At 38.6% G+C, this 22,973-nt stretch overlaps 1 protein-coding gene across 1 annotated transcript in view; it reads left to right on the top strand.

Annotated features, from left to right (window-relative positions):
- Positions 1-3,918: 3,918 nt before the first annotated feature.
- Positions 3,919-22,973, top strand: part of FMN1 (formin 1) — a 116,892-nt gene continuing 97,837 nt past the window's right edge. The window contains exons 1-2 of the mRNA NM_204423.2: positions 3,919-5,307; positions 7,376-7,493. Coding sequence (NP_989754.2) covers positions 3,919-5,307; positions 7,376-7,493 — 1,507 coding nt within the window. The remainder of the gene's footprint in view (positions 5,308-7,375; positions 7,494-22,973) is intronic.

The following is a 22,973-nucleotide window of genomic DNA, read 5'->3' on the forward strand; positions in this document are numbered from 1 at the left end:
GCGTTTCAGCAGTGGTGACAGCAGTGTGAAACGCAAGCCTTGTTTCAGATGGCCATGCAGATTTTTCTGAGCTCAGCATTCAGGCTCTTGTTCATCACTGGTGAAAATACAGAACTAATGGTGGTGATACACTAATAAACAATGTTTTGTAGTTGAGGATTTGCTCTACCAAATGGTGTTATTGTGCTCTTTATATCTGTTGGAATTTCAAAAAATAAATTGTAGGTGTTATGTTTGGAGCAACTTACATATTTTAAGTGATTATAATGGCCATACTTAAATTTCCAAGCTACACGAAGATTGCTCACATAATGGTTTACTGTAAGTTTAAAAAAAAAAACTGAAAACTGAAAACAAGAAGATTCCAGTGCTTATGTGTTTCCTTCCATCTTCTCTGCCCTTTCTATATTAGAGCATTTGAAGAGTTGAACTACTAAGTATAATATGAGATAAACAGTTTCAGAGGCAGAAGGAAGAGTTGGAGATCTTTATCAATCAGCACAGTAAATGTTTGGGTGGGGACAGTGCATGGAGCAGGGCTTGGTCAGCTGAGTTCAGGTCAGCTCAAACTCTCGGAGCCGCTGCCACAACTGACCACCTCTATGTGGCTCTTCAGCTCTTCAGCCTGACACAATCGGTGCCTATTTCAATTCTATGATGGTTTTTCAAAAAATAGAGAAACTCATCTTGTTTCCAGCCCCTGTATGTTAAAAATTCATGGTGAGTTTTGTTTTCCATACTGTTTAGCCATTTTTATGTCTCTATACCTCGTTTGTGTTTCTTTATTTTACTGTGATCTGAAAAGGCAATCTAGATTGATATGTTGTCAGGAAGCATTGAGCCCTGCTGTGTAATAATGATAGAAATGATTAGTTGTATTTCTGCCTTACTGTCTGTTTTCTTCAAAGAAGTTTTAAAGCTCTCAGGCACTTCAACAGTAGCAGTGGGGCTTGCTGTAGGTGTGACTTCTGTCTGTGATGAAATGTAGGTCAGAAGGGGTGTGGGTTATTAAATGTTCTTTAAACTGAAAGGAATGATTGTCCTTCTTGTGTAATTAATGCATTGACTGCCCTAAGTGTTGCTGTGACAGGCTGTAGGGGCTTTTCAGAGACAGCAGAGTGCTGTTGGTTTTATTAAACAAAGAAGCTTGTATCATTACCATAAATGATTTCTTTTTCTTTTTCTAAAGATTGGAAATGGTTTCATCGTTCAGTTTAGACAGGAATGTTCTATTGATACCATTGTGCTCTTCATTGTTTATCCAGTCCCTGCACTGGGGCTCTCCAGTGGAGTAATTGTCAGCCTGGGAGAAACAAGATGTTACAGAATCTTTCTTTACTTGAGACTGGGCGTTTATGAGTCATGTTCTGAATTGGAGGTACTGCTTGGTGTCTGGTTTTGATAATTCGTTTAGTGGTAGATGCAGGGATGAGTCCTTTCCTACTTCCTAATATTAGAAATCTTGAAGTTTTCTTTTCAATTCCTGTAGTTCACTCTCAAGAGAACGTATAAACAAGAATACATATAAAACAGTCTCATTTACTTCACGTTTGGGATATTGTCTTTATTGATATAAGGCATATTTCTATTCCTGGACTTTCAATTATTCTTTGTTCACCTCTGGGTTTCCTAGCATATCAGTAGAGAGCGTAATTTTGGCCTGACTCTCAAAGAAACACTCTTTTCACTACTGATTTGATCGTGTTTCATAAATTTTGTTGGGAAGTTGCTTAAATACAAAGTATGGTTTTCCTGCTTTTAAGTCCACTTTTAAATTGAGCTGTTTATACAAACTTTTAATTTCAGAATTGTTAGGTAGCAAAGGGGGTGTTTTGGCATAATCTACTAAGTATGCTTAGTTTGAATGGTACCGTGAAGTTACTGATGTAGCTGTGTTTTTGGTTAGCGACCAACCAAACTATTTTTGAAAAATGCAATTTACAGCTTATCCGTCATAAGTTAACCTTACCTCAGATAAATAGACACAGAAATAAGCAAAGTGTAACCATGGAGAAATCTGTGAGAAACTCACACCAGTGTGAAGGTAGCTGTCTACCACTTGGCTTACTAACCTTGGATTCTACAAGTAACTTGGCATAGGGAGTGATAAAGACTTTCGTTCTGTAGAACATCCTTTTAAGATAGTTATCTGTATTAAGACTAGGAAGCCGTGACTCTTACAGGGTTGTTCCCATCCTTGGCACTTGATGATAAAGAGTACCGACGAAGCAAGTCTGGAGCTTATTGCAGGAAATGGCCAATAGTAAAGTGAATATATTACTCTATGGTTAAATCACAGATGCAGGTGGGAGTGATTCCAGTACCTTTTGTTTACAGGTAGGTATGCAATCATACAATCGAAAAAGTGTCTGTAGGCTTTACCTAAGCCCTTTGCGTTACAATCTGTGTTTAGGGAAACTTGCTTCCTGCAGTACAGGCCTTTTGCTGTTGACTTTATGATGACTTTTTATAGTATACGCGAAAGGCAAACACATCTTTCATACCAAACCTGTTGGTATACTTAGTCGTTGCTTGGTGTCTGTGATGTTTGGTTTTTTCAGTGAATATTTATCTGTAACTTGGCACAAGAGCGCTGGGTACAGCCCACTTTCTGAGAAAACCGGCTTCCAGCACACTGCTGCATGTGGTCCATCATTGCAGCTAAACAGCCCCATGCACAACTCCCTTCAGACTTGGGTGCAAAAAAAAGTGACCTTCTTTCAATTTCTGAGATGCCGCTGTGGAAATATGAGTGATGTAACTTTTTAACACGAGGGTAGTAGAAGATTGCCAAGCTGCAAGCATTTCTAGTCTCTGTAACTCCGAAAATAAGGAAAGGAACAAAAGTGAAGACTTTTGCCTGGAACCTGATCCAAACGTAAATGACTTTATGACTTTCAAATGTGCTTAGGAATATTTTGTACTCTCACGTGATAAGCAAAAATACGTATATTCCCCTGGCGTCTTCTCTTGAAGTTCAGTTACACGGGAGAACTAAAAACAATCTGACACGGGACTGGGGTGGCACTATGCAGATGCGCGTCATCCGAGCGCTGTGTGGCGGCTCTGGGCTGTCGCAGCCGGAGCCGCTGACCCGACCCCGCTCTGGCCTGCTGCCCGCACGCAGCTCCCGGCGTTGGGCGCGGTGCCGGCGCTCGGTGCCACCTGCCCGCGGCTCCCGGACGGCTCCGGTAACACGAAACCGGTCCTGCTGGGTGTTGTTCGTGGCCCTGCGGGCTGAAGTCTGCATTCCAGATGAGACCTGCCGCACAGCGGGAGGGAGTCTCTTCTTTTCCTTCTTTACTCGGTTTCAAGGGCGCTCTCGGGGGCCAGCCGAGACCCGAGAGCACCGCACAGCATTTGCAGTGGGCACTTCAGAATTCGCACCTCTGGTTCTCACTTGGCTATCTTTCCGGGATGATGGCTTTACCACGGAAGAGCCTTATCCACGCGAAAGGCCCGTGCAGAGGAGCTCTCGGGGAGCTCCCCGTCGGAGGTTCCCAGCCCGCGTCCTGCTACGAGGAAGTAGCGCGCCGCCGCTGCGCGCTGCCCCGGCCGGGAGCCGCGTTTATATAGCTGCTCTACGAGTAGGAAGTCGGGCAGCCAGTAGGATTGCGGGAGAGGGAGCAGCGCCACTGGTTGCGCTTCCAGCCGGGATCGGCGCGCCGGCACACCCGCTGTGACAAAAAGCCCTTTGTGCGAGGGACGGAGCGCCGGAGAACTTGCCGCGTCCTTCGCTTCTCCCCAACGGAGCCCGGGCAGCCGATGGGCGGCGGCGCGGGGAGCAGGAAGCAGCGGGAGCGCGGCCCGGCGGCTGGCTGCCCGCCCCGGGCCCGGCCCGCCGCCGCGCAGCGCTGCGTGCGGTGAGCGCCGGTCCCCAGCGCCCGCCCGGAGCTGGAGCCGCGCCTCGCGCCCAGCATGGAAGGAGGAAACGCGGGGTGCAGCCGGCAGCTTCCCGAGCGGGCGGGTCCCGCGGAGAGCGAGCCGGACGTCTTCACCACTTTTGCGGTCAGAACACTTCTTGGACTTACGACCAAGTTGGAATCGGTAACTCCCAAAGAAGAAGAAGCAGTGCTTAAAGCGTTTCAACCTTTGCACATCGATGTCAACACTCAGGCTAACAATCGGTATGAGAGGAATGATAATGACGGTGTTGACGACTCAGAAAACCAGCACTGCGAGAGCTGTACCAGTGACCAAGCTGACCCGATGTCTGGCAGCCGTGCTGAGCTGGAGCTGGAGCCGGAGCCGGCAGGACAGAATGAAATACTTCTTCCCCATTTAAGGTCTGTACAGACTTCTTTGTCTGAATCTGACAACGATGCTATTCTTGTACAAGGTACTTTGGTTCACACAACAAGTGACACGGAATCAGATGGTGAGAGTAAGGACCCAGATGCTGATGAAACCGGCACTAGCAAATGTGGGCTAAACAATGCTGCTTTGTCTGCTGTGGCTTTGGACGGTAACAATCAAAGTAAGGAAGAGTCAGACTCAGAAGGGTACGGACACAGCGATGACACTGTGGGTAGAGATGACACTGAGTTACACCCACCAATTTCTCAGTGGCTTCCCAGAAAGCTGGACAGCATTCTGGAGCATGACTCCAGTGGCAAAGACAGAACATTAATGGATGAGCAGTTCAGTTGCTTGCTTGCTACAGGGGAATGCTCTCCAGAACTTTCAGGTGAGGATCAAAGACCTTCGGCTGATAATGTGTCTTTCCATAAAGCAGCACTGACTGAAAGAAGTTTCCAGCTGCCTGCTTTCTTTAGTGGCCTACGTGTGAGGAAGAAGGGACTAAACACAGAGGATGGGGAAACTATTACAGAAATTAAACCAAGAGAGAATGATTTAGCTCTGCTTAAATTACGACAGCCTGTTAAGAAATCCAACATTACATCAGGTTTGACCACAAAAAAAAAATCATCTGAACCTAAAGCAAGTCCTACTTTCCTGGAGCAGCTCTCTCACCTGTTGAACATAGACGTCTCCAAGAATGATGAGAGAACCCAAGATTCTGGTGCAGGATTTGGGGAGACTGAGGACAGTGATGAAGGTCCAGAGAACAAAGCCTCTGGCCAAACAGAGCCACTGTTTCCCTCTGAGGAAATAAAATCAAGCCCTGCCGAGTCTGCACTGGATGTCTTTAAAGCTTTATTCACACGACCTCCCAAAAAAGAGACAACTGCAGATCCTTCAGAGCTGGAAGCCATCAAACGCAAAATGAGAAATGAGAAAGAGTCCTTGAAAGCTGTATTTGAAAGGTCAAAATCTAAGCCTGGTGACGGACCATCAGACAAATCTGTAGGTTGGCTTATTTTTTCTTCCTAAATCTGGAAGTAGATGGATATAAAATATTTTCATTTTTAAAAGTAATGGTGGGGACTCAAGGTCAAAGTGTCAGGAAAGTCTTCTAAAAGGCAAAATCTTCTACTTTAGGCAATCTCAGTTTTTGGATTCCAAACTGGAGAAATCTTGGGGCAGATCTTTCAAAATTGTTGATCATCTGCAGTTCGAGCAGAACTCAGAGATGATAATCATGGCTTGTAAATACAAATCAGAAATTAAACACAAGTTTTTCATTTCAAAAGGTCGTTTCAAAACAGTTTTCCATATGCTAAGTAGGGTTTAAAATCAGTTTTGTATCACAAATATTTAACATAGTATTAGTTACGAGTCTCTCAATCTCACTGTTTTCTCTATTCAGTTTGGTTGGTTTTTGTTTTTTAATTTTTACAACTGATATTTCATTTTGCCTTTAGGAATAATTCTAGGATAAGAACAGACACAATAACTTACGGGTTAATTCAGTTTAATTTGTCCAAGACATAGAACTTAAAAGGATTTATTTCTTATTTACATACGTACCGGGCTTTCCAAATATTGATAATCATTTAATCTTATCTGAGTGTAACTGAGGGTGTCCAATTAGACCACTTAAGTTATGGTTTAATACAAACATTTGCAAGGTTAATGTTTGTATGTGCCTGGATATTTACTAATGTTTAAGAAATGAAAAGAACCTGTGCATATGTGCACCATGGTAAACAAATTTGAGTGCAATTGAGACTCAAATGAGCAGCCATCACTGTTCCCTAAACCCAAAACTCTTTCAGCTACTCCTTTGCAGATGCAATCAGTCCAGAAGTGTGTTGTTGGCTAATAGAGGAATTTACCCAAATGATTAAATTTGCAGGGTTGGACCCTAAGCCTGAAGCTGGATAAGTTAATTTGCTGTGCTGGTTGTACTCTCTTAACATTTTTATTCTTATGCATAATTAAAACATTCATAAAAATGACTGACACCCGGGCAGACTGATAATACCAGTTTTAAGTAAATTACCTATGGGGAGGAGAAAAGAGGCACTCATGGGCCACGGCATGTACAGCAATTATAGTGCGTGCGTGCCCTTCCCACCCCTGGGCTGCTGGTTCCTGCTTACACCATTCTCTGGCTGTGCTGGCGTAAGCGTCTGTGTGGCTCGCGGCAAGCCTGGTTGGGAGGGAGGAGGCACAGCCGTCAGCATGGGTGGCTCAAATATCTGCTCTCAGCTGGCCTAGTGGAAGTGTGCATTTTCCCTGGGCAAAGCCGAGGCAGAAGGGTCTCGCCTTGCCTTTTACCGTGTCTTAAAGAGCATTTTATGGGGCCACTTTCATACAGTGTTCTACTGTTGCTACAGTTGTGTCTACGCAATGACTCATGTGTTGTAGATCAGATTACAGAAATGTTAGCTTAAAAAAAGAGACCACTAAAAAGTGCCTGTCTTGCTTGTTTATTGTTGTTGATGTTTCCCACTTAAATGGAAAATTTCACCATTCCAATTGACAACACAGTGCCTCTACCAGCTGCAGCAGCAATTTGATGTGGCAGCATTATATGGTATGTGGACTGAGCAAGCTGCAGTAGGTGGGGCAGGAATTTCTCAAACCAGCTCTGCTTCCAGAAATCACATTGTCAATGTCTAAAGTGAATTCCACTGATGTTCATTTGTAAGAGGAGTGGGGATGGAGCCTAGCTTTTCACTCTGAAAAAAAAAAATATATATATATATGTGTGTGTGTATGTATAGGAAAATATATATGTATAAGAAGAAAAACAAGTTTTCCTCACATCTTTGGTTCACCAAAGCATAGACAGCTTTCCATGCCACTGTAAACAGTTTCAACGGAATCATTGTATGTCACATACGTTAGGATATCCTCCTTCTCAAAATTATTTTTCTATACTGGTTTCTTTGTGTCCTGTCTAACTGTTTGAGTACTGTTTGAATGAGGCAGATGATCTTTTTTGAGTATATATGTAGAGCCAGGTATCTGTTTTGGAACAATTGATACTGCCAACTTTAATTTTTTTCTTTCATAATTCCAACAGCCTGATCTGAGTCCTTCAGAGCAAGATGACAAGACTCCAGGGAGACTCCAGACTGTCTGGCCACCACCGAAAGCAAATCATGAAGAAGTAAAAGTAGGATTAAAGTACACAGAAGCAGGTAAAACAAAGAGGTGAAGCATTTGCAGAAATGAGTTTCTGACACTTTAAATGTTGTTTAAGATAGAGACAGTGATAATTGCAGTATTTTCTTATCTGGAAAAAACACACCTTACTGTTACTTGTTAAGCACCTGACATTTAAAATGCAAAATGGCTAAACGTGTTGAAATATAAATGCTTGCCTATTTAAGTTTCATAAGGAAATAAGTGCTTTTTGGTACGTTGGGTTATCCATTTGTAGTGGGATTCTGTTCACATGAGAGACAGAGTACTGAAGGAAAGGAGACCTGCCATCTGTGTTCATTGGCAAGGGCAATGACCTGCCTCAAACACTGCCTCAGAAGGATTAAGTGGAATTTAAAACCAAGCTTTTATAATGTCTTGCTGTGAGAAAGCGTTGATGGTGATAGTGTATGGTTCTTTCCATTTCCAGTGGATATCCATTTGCCTTTGTACTAGGAGAATGAATATATAGGAGCAGTGGATCTAGTCCCTTATATTGTTCAGTGTATTATTTTTCTTTCTTTCCTCAGCCCTTTCTACCTTAATTTCTGTGGGGTTTTTTGGTTGTTTGTTGTTGAAAGAAACTGTCTAATATAGGCAGAATTGGATTTATGTTGCTTCTGGTCAGTCTGGGGTGTGCGTCTGTCATTAGATAGCCAGGATGATTTTTTTGTACTGATACAGGTATTCAGCTGCTGACAGCCCTGCAGTCTTTCTGTTAAGCTTACATTCTTATAACAGGCTATGTGCTTGCTGTATTTAATTTTCCACAAATAAACATTTTTTTTCTGTTAATGACTATAATTATCTGTAGCAAAAACACATGCTGAAAGAAAGAAAGGAAACTGAATTAACAAAAGCTCCAGATTCTACTACTTGCAGAGAATTTAGGTCATGCTTTCCTGAAATTTGAATAGAAAGGACAGACTGGCTCAGAGCCCATGTAAATTGTTACTCTTTTGTCTCTGTGATATTTTGGGTAGCAGTGTCATCAACATGGTGACGATTAATTTGCTAAGTCAAGTTTTTATACAGACCAGATTCTTCAGTTCATTAGTCACTCCAGTGTCTGGCAGATAGAGGGATCTGTATGAAAACAAATCGCTGGTGATTCAGAGAGGATTCAGAGACAGAAGCGGTGCTTTTAATGGAAACAGGCAAAGACTATTTTTTAAAAGTGCAGCAGACTTAAAGGTGTTAGCAGGTTTGTAGTTCAACTTTGATAACGTTCATGGATATTCAGAAAGCAGTGATGGCAGCAGGGACTCTGACACGTGGGGCAGCTACATCAGTCTGCTTTACTGAGAACCGGGGGGAATGTTATGCACAGAAGTGTACATATATACAGTCTCCTGCAGGTGAAGGATGGTACTGTACGTGAGAGTAATGCAGATGTAATTAAAACAACAGTTTATATTCAAGATCTGTTGTGTCGTTAGTTTGTTTTGTTTGCTTGTTCATTTCATGAAAGTATCACTCCAGGATTATTCCTAATCTCAGTCTCTCCAACAGAGATTGGTGTCTGCAGAGAACATTTACTGACATTTCCCCTCACACCCCTTCCCACGTGAGGTTACTTCCCAGCTACCAGCACCTGAGGAACTTATTGTCCACAAAATAGAATTCTTAACAGTCTGTTGTGAAGCAGGTTATTGATGATCATTACGCTTAAACTGGATTTGTCCTATAACCTGAAAACCCATTTCTAACCACAGTGCCTTGTTCTGACGGTTCTGATCAAATTGAAAGTTCTTGATTTTTTAAATGAAGTTCAGAAATTGTCTATGACAAGGGATCTTTCTGATTTCAGTCTGCCTCCAGTGGTTTTCCTGAGCAGATGACTATTAGTAGCATAGAGCAAGCTGAAATTACTTGCTTATCTTAACATTCAGTCCACAATTTAGTTTAATCTATCAAAAGAATAGAAAAATATATACAACACTTTATGTAGATTTGTACTGGAACCTACAATGCAAACAATAACAGTATGTAGAATTATTAGGTAAATTCATTTGACACAGCTTTATTTTTTACTGCAATCATGTCCAAGAAGACATATGCCCCAGTATTTCTAACGAGGTACAAGAATACATACTTATTTTATGAGGTAGCATAGCTTTTTTCATTTGTCGTGAGAAAGTAGTGTTTAAATTAAGACTTCTAGAAAACTTGCAAGCTGGAACGCTGTGATCTTTCTTACAATTCTCTTCTCAGTTTTTGTTTCGCTTCTTCCATCACCATGCAATATGACAGGAAGGCAGAGATATTGAGTGAGAATTACTAGCTTTTTGATCTTTTCTCACCTCCTTGCCATGCTTTTCCTCATTATTCTTGCTGCCTAGTGAAAGCAAGAAATTCAGGCTTAGTTTGGCCTATGCAGCAGACATCCCAGTGACTCACAGCAGCTTGGAGGAACAGCAAATTCCCTACTGAGGCTCAGAGTCTGGCTTGGTGTGTGGGAAACCAACTGAACAGAAAATGGATGTAACAAGGAACACGTGTGTGGGACTGACTAGGCTTGTTAGGAACATTAGAACTGGAAAAAATTAGCACACAAATATAGCTCCTCACCACCTATTTTTCATGCCTTTGATAACATTTTGTGTAGTCATAGTATTGTTACCCTGGGCATCTAAAAATTACCAGAAAATATCTCCAAATCTTGAGTTGAAAATTTTGAATTAAAAGGATGATAGTAGAAGATTTTGGCACATCTTATATTTTCTTAACCCTTAATTCCTCTGTTTCCACAGTGCAATTTACTGCATTGTCAACTGTATCTCTGTAATTAACACAAACTGCTTCTGTGGGTCTCCAGAGAAACTGGAATTTCTTTGAAATGCGTCAATCTAAAAGTTCAGCAAACCTGTAGTATGTTATTCTATTTATATCCTGGAAGACTGAAACTGTGGTATTTTAATTTATAGTTATAGATTTATTTATTTTTTCCATGGAAATCTTTTCTGTGTTTTCAAAGACATCTCTGTGCATATTTATCTGGTCCTAAAATTATTTTCTTCAATTTTCATTAAAAGCTTCTTTTTCTTTTCCTCCTCAAAATTTGGCTTGAAAAGTAGGTCAGGATTCTTATGTCCTCCTCGCTAAAAATAACTTTTTGAGTTATTTCTTCCATTGCTTAGGCTTTAAATCTAATAAAAGTGTGAATATGACAGCTATTAAGTAAGGTGAGATCACCTAATCAGGTGGAGGAGACAAACTTATGCCTATACTGAGTGGAGTCATAGATAATAATATTGGATTGCATCGAATCCACCTACAATGGATCTCAGCTGCTCCCTCGGGGTAGATCAGAACTTGCAGCCTACCACATCTAAGAAGGGGAGTTTAGAAATGAGTTCTATTGCCTTTAAAATGAACTGTGTTTGAAGAACAGTCTCCATATTGAGGTAATATAGGAGAACTTCAGATCCTGTGATCCTTATTAAAATGTGTATTTAGCTGCTGGGATCAAACTATATAAAACTAAAAGAGTTTCACTCTTTGCTTAAGCAAAACAAGAACTGAAAGAAGTGATGAGAAATATTTGTCTTTCCTGTGAGAGAAGATTCTTAAAGAAAATCAAGTTGAAGTATTTACCCATTAGTACTCTTCTACATGGCATGCTTTCTTTTCAATTCAAACTTTTGTATTTAACATTATTTATTTATTTATTTATTTATTGTATTTAACATTTCTAACATTTAAACATTTAACATATTTAACATTTTTTAAAAAAAGAAAACACAAAAAATTGCTCTCTCTTGATCTGTCTTATTTATCATACTTCAATCTGTGTTGATGTCCCATTTCTATAACAATGTTCTGTGAGGCCATAAGCACAACTTTCATTTCAGGGTAAATATGGGAATCAGGAGGTGACTGACAAAGCTCTTATTAAACAAATGCAAATTGTTTAATTTGCAACAAGTTACAAATGAAATACAAAATAATGGCAGAGGTCCCAAGTTTAACATATGTTAAAACCTTGGGTCCTATATGCTCTGGGTTCCCTGCAAAAAAATTCACTTTATGGGCTGTTCATATGACAGAAAGAGAGGCATAACAATCTGAACAAAGAGATGAGATAAGAATGTGATTTCATATCCATGTTTAACGTAGGGTTACATTTGTCTCTACAACAGAAATAATCCTTGCTGGTTAGTATCCTGAAGGAAGCTGTTGTAACAGTTACTGCTAACATTAGTTTCATCTTAAAACAAAACACACAGAAGTTTATTTGGTAGTTTCAACTTATTTGGTTTCAGTATTGCTACTTGGTTTTTAGTTCTGTGACTATGACAGCGTGCCAGGAATTATGTGTTAATTTGAGAAGGTATTATTATGATTTTATGGTCACTGATCAATTTGACGCTACCTCAGACTGTAGGTGCACTGCATACACGTTTTGCAGATTTCCTTACTACATTTTACTGCATTTATTGTGCAGTGTGTCAGGCATGTGTCAGTGCTTCATGTCTGACAAACACACTTGCTTGTTATTGAGAAGCTGGGGGTTATTACAGACCAGATTGATGCCGTCCTATTGCATTCCACTACAATAACAATGACATTTTCTCCCCATACTTATGCCAGCTAAGCCTATTATTTTAAGGATTTGGAAGGTACAGGAAATCTCCTTGGAAATCTACACATTCTCAGACCAATAGGTTGTGTATGTGCTGATTAGCAGCCCTTTTTTTAAGCTGTCTGTTGAGGTTTACTATGAAAATATTAAAAAAAAAAACAAAAACAAACAAAAACCCTATGCCTCATACCTCATTTATTTATTTACTTGTTTATTTAATAGTGATATAGAGATGTTTCTCTACCTGCGAGGCACTTATCAAACTGAAGGCCTATTGAGCACTGTGGTACAGGAGCACTCCAGGCAGTGAAGGGGAATACTACTTACCTCTTCTTGCCTACTGGAGGGTAGGCAGGTCTCATGAGAAGGGAACTTTTATTTCTCTGCTTCAGCTGACACTGTCATTCCTTCTGTGACTTTTGAGATAGGAATAAAAGGACAGACATCTAATAATGTGGAAGGTGTTTTTGTGAATTGACTTGAGGAAAAATGTGTGTGGCTTTTCCAAAGTTTAGTTTACCTTTCTTTGAAACTGACATAAGAATCCTGACCTACTTTTCAAGCCAAATGCAGTTTCCTCTGTCTTTATAGGTTAACATAAAAAGAGCAAATCATGAATGAATATTGACTTCCTATTCTAAAGACTGCAAATAATAACACAATATAAAAACTTCAGGCTGTCTGATAAAACGGTCATGCCTTTCTATATACAAGGCATTATACTATTGCAGTTCAAAGGGAGAAAAGGTGTGCCTCACTTTTTAATGAAAATCCTTGCTTTATCCCCATGTTTGTCAAAATATAGGATTTTAGAAGACCTTTTTTTTTTCTTCTGAGTGGTGATGCATCTGTTGCATCAGATGCCTAAAAGGGTCTTGTTTTACTGTATACAGAGCCATACCTGATTACATACACCTGTGTAGCTGAAGATACCAGTTTGCTTAAGAATTTCTATACAGAACATCTTTCGTCCACTGCGTTTTCCTATCAAAGAGATTAATTTACTACCTGAATATAATGAAGGCAAGTTCTGTGAATTCTTTTATTTCCTTTTCTGTAGTTTGTATTTTGAAATGCAGGCACCACCATGTGTCCTACCAATATAACGTTGCGAAGGCCCTGAGCGATCACAGGATTTTAGGAGATGGCAGTGTTACTTAACTGAAACTCAATGAAATAGCTGTTCCATGCAGCACAAGAATTACTTTGTATTTTATTTCTTTGGTTCTGTTTTGAAATATACCAGGCCCTTTGTATACAACAAATGCCTCAAAGTTTTATTGAATTCACTTCCTTGTATCACATCTCATTCTCCAGTCTCATTGTTCAAAAGATCTGTAGTTCCATTTGCCTCAGCATAAACAACAATTTAAATAATAGTCCAGATGAAACTCTGAATCCGAACACCCTGAAGCTTTCTGAATATACAAACCCAGATTTAGAATTGCTCGGGGGTTTTCTTTTTACATAAGTCTGGTATCATCCTTGCCAAGTTTGCCTTTTCTACTAATCACAGACAAATATTCCTATCTGTAAAAGAACAAAGCAAACCACCACCCCTATTCATGTACATTCCATAATTTTGTACATACCTATATTTTATTGCTCTAAATTGCTCTAAACTCATAGGTCGCTAAAAGTATATCTGGAAAGCAGTGTGCTTCTGTGTATGGATGTGCTATGTGCCTACAGCCACAACCCACCCACATTTGAATAAACGTACAGTCTCAATGTAAGCTTGCTATACGTTGTGTATAGTGATTGAGAAGGTGTTATGGATCTACAATCTAGAATAAGTGTTTTATATTTTAATTTTGATCTGAATGAAGTGGATAGAGAGAGTTTGTAACTCATCAAAGAAATTCCTTAATAATTTTGTTCCTTGTATTTGCTAGTATGGTGTTCTTCGTTTGCCTTATTGCACTGTGAATATGAGCCTGAAATAGATTGTTTTTTTCTATATATGCATTAAGCAATTTATTGAGAAAGAAATCTTTTTGATTGTCCCCAGCCACACTATATCTAAGGTTGTCTTCTTGGGAGGTTAGAAATCACAAGTAAAACTTAACTTCTGCTGTCAAGTAAGTGCAGTGTTGCTGTAACCTCACCTCTGAGAGGAGAGGAATGATCAAGTAGATGGTTACTCAGGTGACTATTTCAGAGTGCCTTATATTGTTTTGCAGTCAGAAAGAAGATATTTTCTTTGTTTACATAACAGAATGAATGTTTTACTTTCTTTTGGGAGGCCAGCTTTTCTGTGAGTATCAGTCTGCCATGCTCAGGGAACTGAGTAACTATTGTAAAGTTACTTTGTTTTCTATAGTATAAATTAACAGTTAAGTCTTTAGGAGCAGGACAGATGTTACCTTAATATTCACAGCGTGTAGATACTTAACTAATGGCTTGTTTGAGACTGTTCATTCTCCACATGTTCTTCTCCATCCCCCTTCTTCATATCTTCCATATTTACCACCTACCAGAATCTTTAGGGCACTGAAACTCATTGTTTTAAATACATTTAAAATAAATAAATAAACAAGAGCTGCAGTCTGGAGATGCAGTCTGGCACCTGGTGGTTAGAGCAGAAAGCTGCATGGGAAAGCAATGGAGGAGGAAATGAGAACTTCATTAAAAGAATTTGAAAGTGATGGAACCAAGGGTTAGCAAAGAGGGAGAGAAGAATAGGAAACCCCTACTCTTCTGAAACTTAAAAGAATCAGCTCAAATAAAACATAATTGACTCTTCAAGGCAGATAGACTGCACTTCACTTTTCCAGCTTTTGTTCTCTAATTACTTCTGGACTGTCTGTTAACATTGTTGTGCATATTTACATTTACGGTGTTTAATAAATGACATGTTTTTACAAAAAAAAAAAAAAAAAAAAAAGAGTCCTTTACCTTTAAGCCTTCTACTCTCTACTTGAAGTTTTGAGATCATGAGAGAGAAGGTTCCTAAATTGCTTAAAGTTCTGAGGAATAACGTGGCAGTTTAAAAGGTCAGTTATGGAGGATTTTCCATGAAAGGTTTTCATGTAAGATTTTACTTTAGCTAAGAGAAAGTGGGTAAGTTGCCTTATTATCAAAGAAGAAAAGATGATTTTGGAATATTCTCCATCTAAGCTTGTTAGAAACTTTTCAGGGATCTTAAGGAAAACCAGAAGACATTTTTTCTTTCAGGAAGGCAGCTTAGTGTGTTTCCCTGAGTCAGGTTCCCAAGATCTCTTCCTCCCTGCAAAAAAAAAGGTCTTCTAAAAACAAACAATAACAACAAAAAACAGATTGCCCAGAAAGGTGGTGGATGCCCCATCCCTGGAGACACCCAAGGTCAGGCTGGACAGGGCTCTGAGCAACCTGATCTAGTTGTAGGTGTCCTTATTCCTCGCAGGGGAGTTGGACTAGATGATCTTTAAGGGTCAAACTCAAACATGACTATGATTCTATGATTATCAATGTAGTTTTGAACACAAATATAATAACATTTTAGTGAGTATACTTGCCTTATGCAACAGATTTGAAAAGGGAAAATTGCCATTCAAATCAGCCAAGAACATTGTGATGCAGTGCATCTATTATTCCCAAAATTGCAGGTTATATATTTGGTTCCCTATATTTACCAGTGAATGCTTGTACCTTATCTTTTAGAAATGCTAATGCACAGTACATTTTACTCTCTGTTATGACAAAGATTTAAATGAATATGTATTGCATGTATTTATAAATATTATTGCTGCTATGTATACAAATAATTTCTTTGATTACACATCTGAACACATTTTAAGCATTTGCTTGAATTACATAGGCTGTCCAAAACACATAGTACTTATTTCGTGTTTGATTTTCTGTGCATTAGGGAAAAACGTGTGTCTTACAGTGTGCATTTTCTTTGCAAAATAGGGAAACATAGGTTATATTTGGCTTGTTTTTAATAATATACGTGTTTTATTTCTACAGTCCAGTGGCACATGCCATATGTTGGCTATGGAAATTACTTTTGTTTATACTGGCTAAAGTATACTTACGACGATGAATAAAAAATAGGGACATTGCTGGACTCTCTGCTAGGATAAATACTTAAAGACTGTAAAAATATACATTTCCTGCATGAAACTTGAATACTATCTCACTTATGCTTTTGTCTCTAGCTCACCTAAAGCTTTACAAGGAGGGACCATCAGGTGGGTGGAACAGCATAATGTTGTCTGTCTCTGTCTAGTCTTTGGACTCTGTTGTTATTGTAAAGGCGATATGTTTCTTTCCTTGAAACAACAAGAATCATAAAGGCAGAGTCTGCAGTACCTACCAGTGTTTAAGACTAAAAATTGAATGAAGGCAACATAGTTCTGTAGTACAGATGAAGGTCTATTTTCAGAACACTAGGTTAAGGGACTGTGATTTCAGTTACAACTGTCTTGCTACCCTGCTACAGTGAGTGGTACTTACGTTGGCTTCTCTGACTTTCAGATCCATCCCACAATGCTGTCAGATTTTACAAAGTTCAGATTTGAAGACTGATCAGTATACCACAGTAGAGAACGGATGTTACTTTTTTTTTGTTATTATTTTTTCCTTCCCCATTTCAGTTGTCTGTGAGCAAATTCCAGGTAAACATAACCAATTTTAGTGAGAATCTAGCATACCTAATACCTGGACTTCTAATCTGTCGGTGCGCATTCTAACTATCCTTGAAGTAAAGACTGCAGGTGACAATTGGGCTGGAAAAGTTCTTTCTGAAGTTGTGGGCTCTACTCTTCCATTGTGAAATATATCTTACATAATAATGAGGTAATAATATAACTTATGCAAAAAGAAAAGGTGAGACGATTTAATAAATGTTGAGAAATATTGTAGCAGCATACTTATACTGATTTAATTAAATATTGTAAGCGGAAATGAGAGCTAAATTTTCCATATGGAAATTAAATTTAGCCTGCTCAGGTTGGAAAAGACCTTCGAGATCATCAAGTATGTATAAACCAATTCACTCTGATTTATTTTCCAGGACATAGAATTCTTATTGTATTTTGGAGCACAAGTTGTCTCTAGCATGCAGATGTGCCTGAGGTTGTTCCTCCCCAGATGCAGAGCTTTGCATCTCCCTTAGCTGAACTGTGTGAGGTTCCTGTCAGCCTATTTCTTCAGCCTGTCCAGGCCCCTCAGTGTATCTTGACAACTACTGCCAGTTTTGTGCCACATGCAGACTTGCTGAGGGTGCAATTCTGCAGCTCTACACTCTGCATCTATTCATATGTGAACTGGAAAAGTGACCAGTGAGATGGGAAAGCTTGCAGCTGATATGAAATTGGTTAGAGTAGAAAAGAATTAGAATGGAGAATTCAAAAGGCAAGAAACCCAACATTTTGAGGCTGAGAGACATTAGCAAAAGAAATCCAAAATGAAGCACTTTACACTGTGCATATGAGGACGAAAGAAATCCTAAGAAAAAAAAAAAGTGCTAAATTCACATATATAATGAATTCTGATCTGATCATTATTCATTAAAAAGAAGACTTTGAGGTTGGAATAGAACTTGAGAAACGTAATTTCAGTTCTCATTAGTGATCAAAAATTAGCTGATAAATTATAATGGTAGCAGTTGTAAGAATAGAAGACAAAAATGTAGATCATCTTAATGCTGTTGTATAAATGTCCACATTTTGTATTTAACAAGAAGTGGTATATTCAGAACTGTAAAAGGTTCAGAGAAGAACAGTAAGTTTGATCAAAAATATGGAACATGCTCTTAATGAAGAAAACTTATGTTGATTTGTACACTGTCCTAGTTTCAACTGGAAAAGAATCTGTCAAGGTTGATATGATGGAGATCTCTAAAATCATAAGAAATAGGAATGATTCTTTGGCATTTTTCTTCCAGTGGACCCACTGAAGACTTTAAGTGAAACTATCAGGTGCAGATTCAAAGTAAACAAAAGGGTCTTTACGTAATTTGAAATTAATTCTTTGCTGCAGGATGTTTTCTGCTTACTTGAATTCTAAAATCGGTAATGTACACTCGTGAGAAAAATCCACTCACAACATCTGTGGTTTAGAAAGTTTTGAATTGCAAACCAAGGTCCTGGAAGTGTGTGCGAGAAAAGTACAGCTACCTTTTTGCCTGTACTTAGCTTTTCACATCACCTGCATTTTTGCTGCCATCAGAAACAGGACAAGAGGCTAAATAGACTTTTAGCACAGATGAATGCAGATACAATTTTTTTCATTATGAAGGTGAATGATTTTTGTTTCAGGATTATAATCAAAATGGAATCTACGTATGACTAGTCCTCTTATTACTTCAATGAAGAATTTCCTCATGTGAGCTAAAATATGTAGTGTGTTTGACATATTTGTGTCTTTCTTTTAGTAGGACTCAGCTAAACATCTCTGTTTGGCTGTAGAAAGTTAGACCTTTGTGCTTCAAAGCTTCTGTGACCTGAGGTGTTTTCACTGTCTGGTTTCTGGTTTGAGTTTTGATACCATACTGTTTCCAAGAGACGTGAGAGCTGACTCCACAATCTAATTGTCATTTGCTTTACAGCTAGTGCTGGCATCCTGGGAACCCTCCTCCACTTAATGCAGGCTTCTTCACAATCTGCACTTGGCGCTTCTCAGCTTACCTCCCCTGGGACTTGCAAACATAGAAGAAAAAAATCTGGGGTCCCTTCCAACTCAAGCCATTCTATGATTACATAGATTAGAAATACGTGATATGAGTAATCTCAGACAAAATAAGATGGTTTTACTTAACACACTTGAATCTGTTTCTCATTAGAACTCCAGCTCTAGCATTCTGCTGCTTTAATTTTCTACAATAACCTTATCTCCCCAGACTAGACATCGTCATTTTCTAATGCAGCTATATTTTCCCTACTATGACTTAGTGAAGCTATTCTTTAAAATCTACTTGATTGCACAAATCTTGGGTACCTTTACTTGGAGATAATAATTTCCAAATGAAAGTGATCTGAATAGCTTTCTGAACTTGGAAAAGTGATTTGACCTAGGCCAGAGGCATCTCTTTCTTTCCTGTTTCTGTGTTCAGAGAGTACCTTCATGATCTAACATTGGTGTTGCCTACTAGATATGAAAAGTATATATATGACAAACCCTAGATGCAAAATGTATAGATGTAAAGGATGAAAGTGTAGAAAAATAATAGTGATTGGAGAGAAAGACTACATTTTATCATTATTATAATTCTCATGATAATGAAATCCAAGAAAATTTTTTTATCTATTTGATAAATCCAATAAATCCATATGGTTATCAAGACTGCTTCATATACCTTACATCTTAGCTACTTCCATTGCAGAACATTGAAGTAAAATGGACAGTTAAGTTTGACTTAACTGTAAGGGGATTTCTGTTTTTCTACAGTTAATAACTGGTTTATTTTTCCAGTAACGTGCGTACAGAGTGGAAGCTTCACACTGCCATGTTTTCTTTATTAACTGAGTTTAAATCGCTGTTAAAATAATCTTTAGCTTTTGTTGCAACTTCTGTCCAGCTTCCTGGGTACTTTGCCAACATTGACGTTACTTTAAAAAAAATATCTAATTGAAACATTTTTTCAGTATCATGGCATTTAAAATACTTTGGTAACTCCTGGAAGAGGTAATAAATATCTGTATTTATATGTCATGTGTACATCTACTTTATCTCAGTATCTTATTAAAAGAATCACCTGGTTTTGTGATGGTTTGCTGCAGTGGATTATAATTACAGAAGGAACCACCAAGTTATATAATTAAAGAGTATGCCAAATTGTGAGGGGAAGAAAACAGCCCAAATTTGTTATATTTCTTCCTGGGTTGATGTCCTCTCAAAACAGAGGGAAAGTGTACTAGAAGTAGCAAGTGAAGAATTAGAGCTGGTTGGAATTGAATTTTTGCAGTGAGATTATTTACTTCTTTGCTTGTTTGTCTTATGTGAATGACTAACATTTTTCATTGTTTCCTCAGTAATTACATCCTAATTGCTTGTGGTCATTTTTCAGGGGAAGAGCACTTCCCATCTGATTTGTATCTGATTTGTTTGTTTAAAAAGCCCTTCAGAGAACTGTCAGAATTGTGGATAGCAAACTTATTTATGCTTTACAGCCACTTTCTTTCCTGGCAGGCTGTTTGGAGACCAGGCAAGTACAACAGGATGTTTATACCATCAGTCTTCTGTTATCCAGCATAGTGAAAGACTTTAAAACCTCAGAAAGCATAAGAATTCTGGCATTATCGAAACCAGGGGATGTGCTGAAATGGGATACATTAAAGAGCCATGTTATGATGCCAGAAGAGCTTAGATCTATAGTTGAAGGTGTGTACAGAAGATAGAGTTAGGATCTATTTCAGTGGTGCCCAGTATAGGACAGGAGGTTTTGTCTGAACATGAGAAAATATTTTTTGGTTGCGTGGTTGGCAGAGCACTGTCACAAGCTGCCCAGAGAGGGTGTGAAATCTTAATGCTTGGAGATCTTCAAAAGTCATCTGGACATGGTCCTGGCTCTGCATGATCTTGCTTGAGCAGGGATCAGACCAGATGATTTCCAGAGGTCCCTTCCAACATTAACCATTCTGCAATTCTGTCTTTCTGTAATGATTAGCTTTATTTTCAGGTCAGTATTGTAGCGCCATGTAGTGGGAGGTCTTACAGTTCATTTGCAGCGTTGTATCTCAGCTGGCTCTGAGAACAATCCGTGTATGTTCATGAATGTTAACTAATAAGACTGGATGAGTTACAGTGGTTGTGCTAGAATCACCCTGGCTACATGCAGAGCCAGATCAGGTTTCTGAAACTCTGACATAGTTTGTCTATAACCTAAACAAACCTCTCATTGATCATGTGAGGATTATGGCATTTGTGGATTGTCTAGATTAATCTAGTGTGTGAGTTAAATGGAAGTTAAGGACTTGGTACTAGAAAGAGTGTATCCTGTATTTTTTTTCATCATACAATTCTCTCTATTAATATATCATTATTTATTTTGCTGTTGTGGTTTTGCCATTCTAAGCAGCATCACAACATCATTAAACAATTAAACTTCTCTTGCCAGTATGTTCAGAAACTGATTTTTGGGACTGTATAGGTGCAGTCATTCTTTCTAGTAAATTCTTCAGTGTCTTAACGATTCAGATTGCCATCCCTGCATGCAAGATATTCTCTGTACCAAATTTTGGTGACTTCACAAAGAAAACAAACATGAAAGGAATGGATATGACTTAGTCTGTGTTATAAAATTTTATCATTGTGTTGTGATTTCTTATTCATATCTGGCACATAAAAAAAGTAAGTGTTTGCTTGAGAAGAAGGAAAATGTTATGTCGTTGGGGGCTGGCTTCTATTCAGTAGATACTTCTTTTTAACTAGGGGAAACTGTAATGGTAGAGAGAAACAAAATAAACTTATACCATAGAATGTCAGTTTATTGCTTGGTAGACAATGTTTTTAGTTTGTTACAGTATATCAATATATGATACAATTGTTTTTACATAGTAACAGTGCTTTAAGTTAATAATTAGGTTTATTAATGCTTTTTATCTGGTAATTGCTAAGTATACTTTTATTTGGAATAAGTAAGCTGTAAAAGAATCTCTACTTTCTATTTTTACACTATAACAAAATCTAAACAAAGCAATCTCTAGAATTTGTTTTGGAACTTTCATCTAGGAGAGGTAATGAAAAACACATGCCTTTGGGACTTCGAGACTTAAATAGCTTAAGATGATGGTATCTTGCAAAATGTCTATCACATACAACTCCTTTTTTAAACATTCTTCAGCTGTTTTTGTACCACATTAGGATTAATCTGCTGGGGTTCTTCCATCATTTTGTGGCTGCACAAATATTTGTGTCAACTTAAGAGAAGAGGTAATCGGGATCTGGGAATGGGTGAACATGGTGAAAAATCTGCTTTAGGTGCCAGAATGGGTCTATGCCAGCACATGTTCATACCCAAATCCTAAAGAATGTTGAGCATTGGGCAATCCCAGAGAGAAAGTAGATCTTTTGTTAAGATAAATCTGTAGATCTGCATAGCTCTGTTAGAAACTAAGAACCAATTGTTAGAAGAATTTTCAAAGCCTGTTATTTGCTTTGGCTGTCATGTGGCCTTTAAGAGCTAAACTTCAAGTCACAATGTTCCCTAGGTTCATGCCCTGCAAGCTGAGTGCTTAAGTAGCTGAGGTACCAGAAGGGTCACAGCTTGCTCAGGGAACCTGAGGCAGATGCTTTTTTAAATCCAGTTTAGGCAAATGGATAAATGGAGCTGATGTCCAAAGCGTGCAGCAACAGGTCAGAAGAATTAATAGAGGAAAATCTACAAGCCCGTGGATTCATGTGATTATGATTCAGTCTGCAGTCAGGAAGTATTTCTGTGCTGGAAAGCACAAAGTAGAGCCTTGTTAGAGAGGATGGAGGAGTTTATGTGGATAGTACTACTGGTCGGAATCACTTGTGTTTCTTATTTTGTGTCTTGTAAAGTACCAATCAATTTTCCTTTTGATTTTGTTTATAAATTCAGCTGCTCATATATAACCTCACCTGCCTCTCAAAATATTTGGGGGAAAAAAAAATGGCTTTACATTAAAAGATTGTGCATTATACAGATTTCAGATAGATATACACAACTGTTATCTATCTTTTCTTTTTTGTCCATGTGTTCTGAAGAGAAAAAGAGAAATGCAAAAAAAAAAAAAAAAAAAAAATCACTAATCTTCGGTTGATACTTTGATGATATAATACTTTTTTATTGGTTCTTCTATTCCAGGCACCACACAAATCCCTTCAGTTTTTGAGAGCATTGTCAGTAAATTTTAAACTCCTTGGACTATTTTCAATCCTTTAATTTAGGTTTTGATTCCTTTTTTTAGTTCAGGATGCAGAAGCCAGCCAGGGAACTAGA

Source organism: Gallus gallus, chromosome 5 (assembly GCF_016699485.2).
Source record: "Gallus gallus isolate bGalGal1 chromosome 5, bGalGal1.mat.broiler.GRCg7b, whole genome shotgun sequence".
NCBI classification, from domain to species: domain Eukaryota; kingdom Metazoa; phylum Chordata; class Aves; order Galliformes; family Phasianidae; genus Gallus; species Gallus gallus.